General features: G+C 39.4%; 1 protein-coding gene across 1 annotated transcript; it reads right to left on the bottom strand.

Annotated features, from left to right (window-relative positions):
* Positions 1-361: 361 nt before the first annotated feature.
* Positions 362-2,278, bottom strand: LOC122798701 (zinc finger protein 260-like). Its single transcript, XM_044067797.1, has one exon. It carries the CDS (start codon positions 2,187-2,189, stop codon positions 426-428), a length of 1,764 nt encoding a protein of 587 aa, XP_043923732.1. The 5' UTR covers positions 2,190-2,278; the 3' UTR covers positions 362-425.
* Between the last annotated feature and the right edge of the window lie 1,211 nt (positions 2,279-3,489).

Raw genomic sequence — 3,489 nt, 5'->3', positions numbered from 1 at the left:
TTTAAAACTTTCACTACATTTGGATCCTGTGAGGTCAACAGATCTGTGTGGAGTCCCATGATTGTAGATCTATACATGTAATCAGTTTCAAGGAGACTCATCCCTCCTTTGGAGCGGGGAATATATAATCTTGATAAACACTGATTTTTATAAATCATTTGGTAAGCATGAAGCATTCTTCTTGTTTTAATATCCAGTCTATTCAACACTTTTTTTGGGGCCAGTTAATCACTCCAAAACTACAAGTTAGGACAGAAAGAGCAAATTGATTTATGGCTTGGATCTTGTTCCTAGATGTCAATGCTGTTTTCAGGATTAATTTAAGTCTTCTAAAGTACTCCTTACTGAGCTTTATTCACATTTGTTCATGTTTTATTGCTGATCCTTCATCACTTCCCAAGTATTTAGACACTTCCTCTTTCTTTCTACCCCGTATGTGTATACTGATGTCTTACCATGGTACCCTTCTGTGCAAATCCCTTTCCACATGTAGTACACTTATAAGGTTTCAGACCAGTGTGTGTATACTGATGACGTACCATGGCACCCTTCTGTAGAAATGCCTTTCCACATGTAGTACACTTATAAGGTTTTAGACCAGTGTGTGCATGCTGATGACTTACCATGGCACCCTTCTGTAGAAACCCCTTTCCACATGTAGTACACTTATAAGGTTTCAGACCAGTGTGTGCATACTGATGACTTACCATGGCACCCTTCTGTAGAAACCCCTTTCCACATGTAGCACACTTATAAGGTTTCAGACCAGTGTGTGAATACTGATGTTCTACCATGGCACCCTTCTGTATAAACCCCTTTCCACATGTAGCACACTTATAAGGTTTCTGCCTAGTGTGTGTATACTGATGTCGTACCATGGAATCCTTCCATGCAAACCCCTTTCCACATGTAGCACAGTTATAAGGTTTCAGACCAGTGTGTGCATGCTGATGTCTTACCATGGCACCCTTCTGTATAAACCCCTTTCCACATGTAGCACACTTATAAGCTTTCTGCCCTGTATGTGTATACTGATGTCTTACCATATAATCCTTCTGTGCAAATCCCTTTCCACATGTAGCACACTTATAAGGTTTCTGCTGAGTGTGTGTATACTGATGTTTTACCATGGAAGCCTTCTGTGTAAACCCTTTTCCACATGTAGCACACTTATAAGGTTTCAGAGCAGTGTGTGCAGATTGATGTCTTACCATTCCACCCTTCTGTATAAACCCCTTTCCGCATGTAGCACACTTATAAGGTTTCTGTCTAGTGTGTGTATACTGATGTCTTACCATAACATCCTTCCATGCAAACTCCTTTCCACATGTAGCACACTTATAAGGTTTATTCCTAGTGTGTGTATACTGATGTCTTACCATGGCATCCTTCCACGCAAACTCCTTTCCACACGTAGCACACTTATAAGGCTTCTGCCCAGTGTGTATACACTGATGACTTACTATGCTAGACCTCTGTGTAAACCCCTTTCCACATGTAGCACATTTATAAGGTTTCAGGCCAGTGTGTGCATATTGATGTCTTACCATTTCACCCTTCTGTATAAACCCCTTTCCACATGTAGCACACTTATAAGGTTTCTGCCTAGTGTGTGTATACTGATGTCTTACCATGGCATTCTTCCATGCAAACTCTTTTCCACATGTTGCACACTTATAAGGTTTCTGCCCAGCGTGTGTGTACTGATGACTTACCATGGCATCCTTCCGTGTAAACACCTTTCCACACGTAGCACACGTATAAGGTTTCTGCCCAGTGTGATTACACTGATGTTTTTCTACTCTTGACTTCTTTGTAAAATGTTTTTCATGGCTGGTACAGTTTGAGGGTTTTTGTCTAACAGGAGTAATGTTATTTGCTGCTAATTTTACTTTATCTGTAAAACCCTTGTCATGTATGGCATATTTACACAGTTCCTTTCCATTGTATACTTGCTTATTTATTGCTGACATATTCATTCTTCCTTTGCCAATGTGAATTAACTGATGAGTCAGGCCACTAAAGTGAAGCATTAAATTATTGCTGTGATTAAGCCTGCATGGCTTTTCTCCTTCTTGAGGTTCCAGACACATTTCCAATTCAGCTTTCTTGCCAAAATCATCTTTGTTTTCCATACAGTTATGATGTTTGCTTTCACTTGGCACCAGGTTGTGTCTTGTAATCACCATCCTCTCCAGAAAAACTTTATCATGTTCAGATTCATAGCATTTGCTCTGCGATGACTGCAGACTCCAGCCATCAGTACAATCTGTGCTCCTGCTGACTTAAAAAAAAAATTGAATGTGTCAGAATGTAATGATCGATAGACACCGTTAAAGTACAAGATGTATATTAATGTATCCTTACACAAACATTTTCTAAATTTCCAAATGCAGAAAGTAAAATTACTGTGACAATCACCAAAATCTTCCCTCTCTTCTCACTAGGCCTTATTGTTCCTTTTACTTACATAACATTGACAACTGCTCTGCTGCTTGTTTACTTTTCTTTGTACAAGATCTTTAAGCTATAATCATGACTCAAAAAACTTTAGAGCATTGTGTTGAACAACTTTGCATGAAAAGCGGCCAAGCAGAGGGTGTGTGCAATTCAGAAATATAAACTCTGTGAGGAACATTATTAAAATGAGCATATCAATGTATGCTAAAGAGGCAAAGCAATATAGCAGACCAATTCAGTTCTGCACCCACTGCATATCTGAACCCAGTCAAATGTTTTTGTCACCAGCATCCACAGGAACATAAGGCTGCTATGTTTCACACCTTAAAGTGGCATTTGAACCATGATAATTTGTGATCCATAATAGTTCCCAGTTTTGTCATCTATCTGCAGATGAAGTGCCTTCTGTGCCAGTTGTTAAATAACAGATGGCATAAGAGAGACGTAATTTCACCACTAATTCTCTGCCATTTTGTTTACGAGATTCATCAAAGTGAAACATTATGGTTACAGAAGGATGCTTCTTTTAGAGCACTAAGGAGGTATGAAAAAGAGACAAAAATATTTCTAAAGCTCAGCTATCAGGATTATAGCCAGAGACAACTGTAAGGGGTTTGGAACAAGATGAAAGCTGGAACAGTTTAGCGTAGGCTGTCAGATATGCAACTGGCATCCCTCATGTGGGGAAACAATACCATCACCATTATGATGACATAAGGTGACAAAATCCTGACCTCCTTGGCTGATAGATGGTGTCTGCTGTTTAACCTCATCTTCCTATGTACTGTAAGTAGAACTTATGTTAGTTACACTATTAAACTAGCACTGAAAGCCATCCCCAAACATTACACAGTGCTCTTTTAAGCAAATTATTTTAATATCTATTGCTTCTGCAGATGTAGAAAAGCGCAGGCAGCTGCACAGGAGAAGACTGGAGCCTAAGAAAGTGCTGGGGTTAAGTATACTTGCTCCAGACGGTCTTACCTTGAACATTAACAGTTGCAGGGATTTATTCCCAAAATATGTATC

Source organism: Protopterus annectens, chromosome 3.part1 (assembly GCF_019279795.1).
Source record: "Protopterus annectens isolate FY-2018-M chromosome 3.part1, PAN1.0, whole genome shotgun sequence".
Lineage (NCBI taxonomy): Eukaryota > Metazoa > Chordata > Ceratodontiformes > Protopteridae > Protopterus > Protopterus annectens.
The sequence above is the reverse complement of the archived record's forward strand: the minus strand, read 5'-3'. Positions and strand labels throughout refer to the sequence as shown.

Coding starts and splice junctions, on each gene's coding strand:
- LOC122798701 (XM_044067797.1), bottom strand. CDS start 2,189: ATGGTGATTACAAGACACAACCTGGTGCCAAGTGAAAGCAAACATCAT.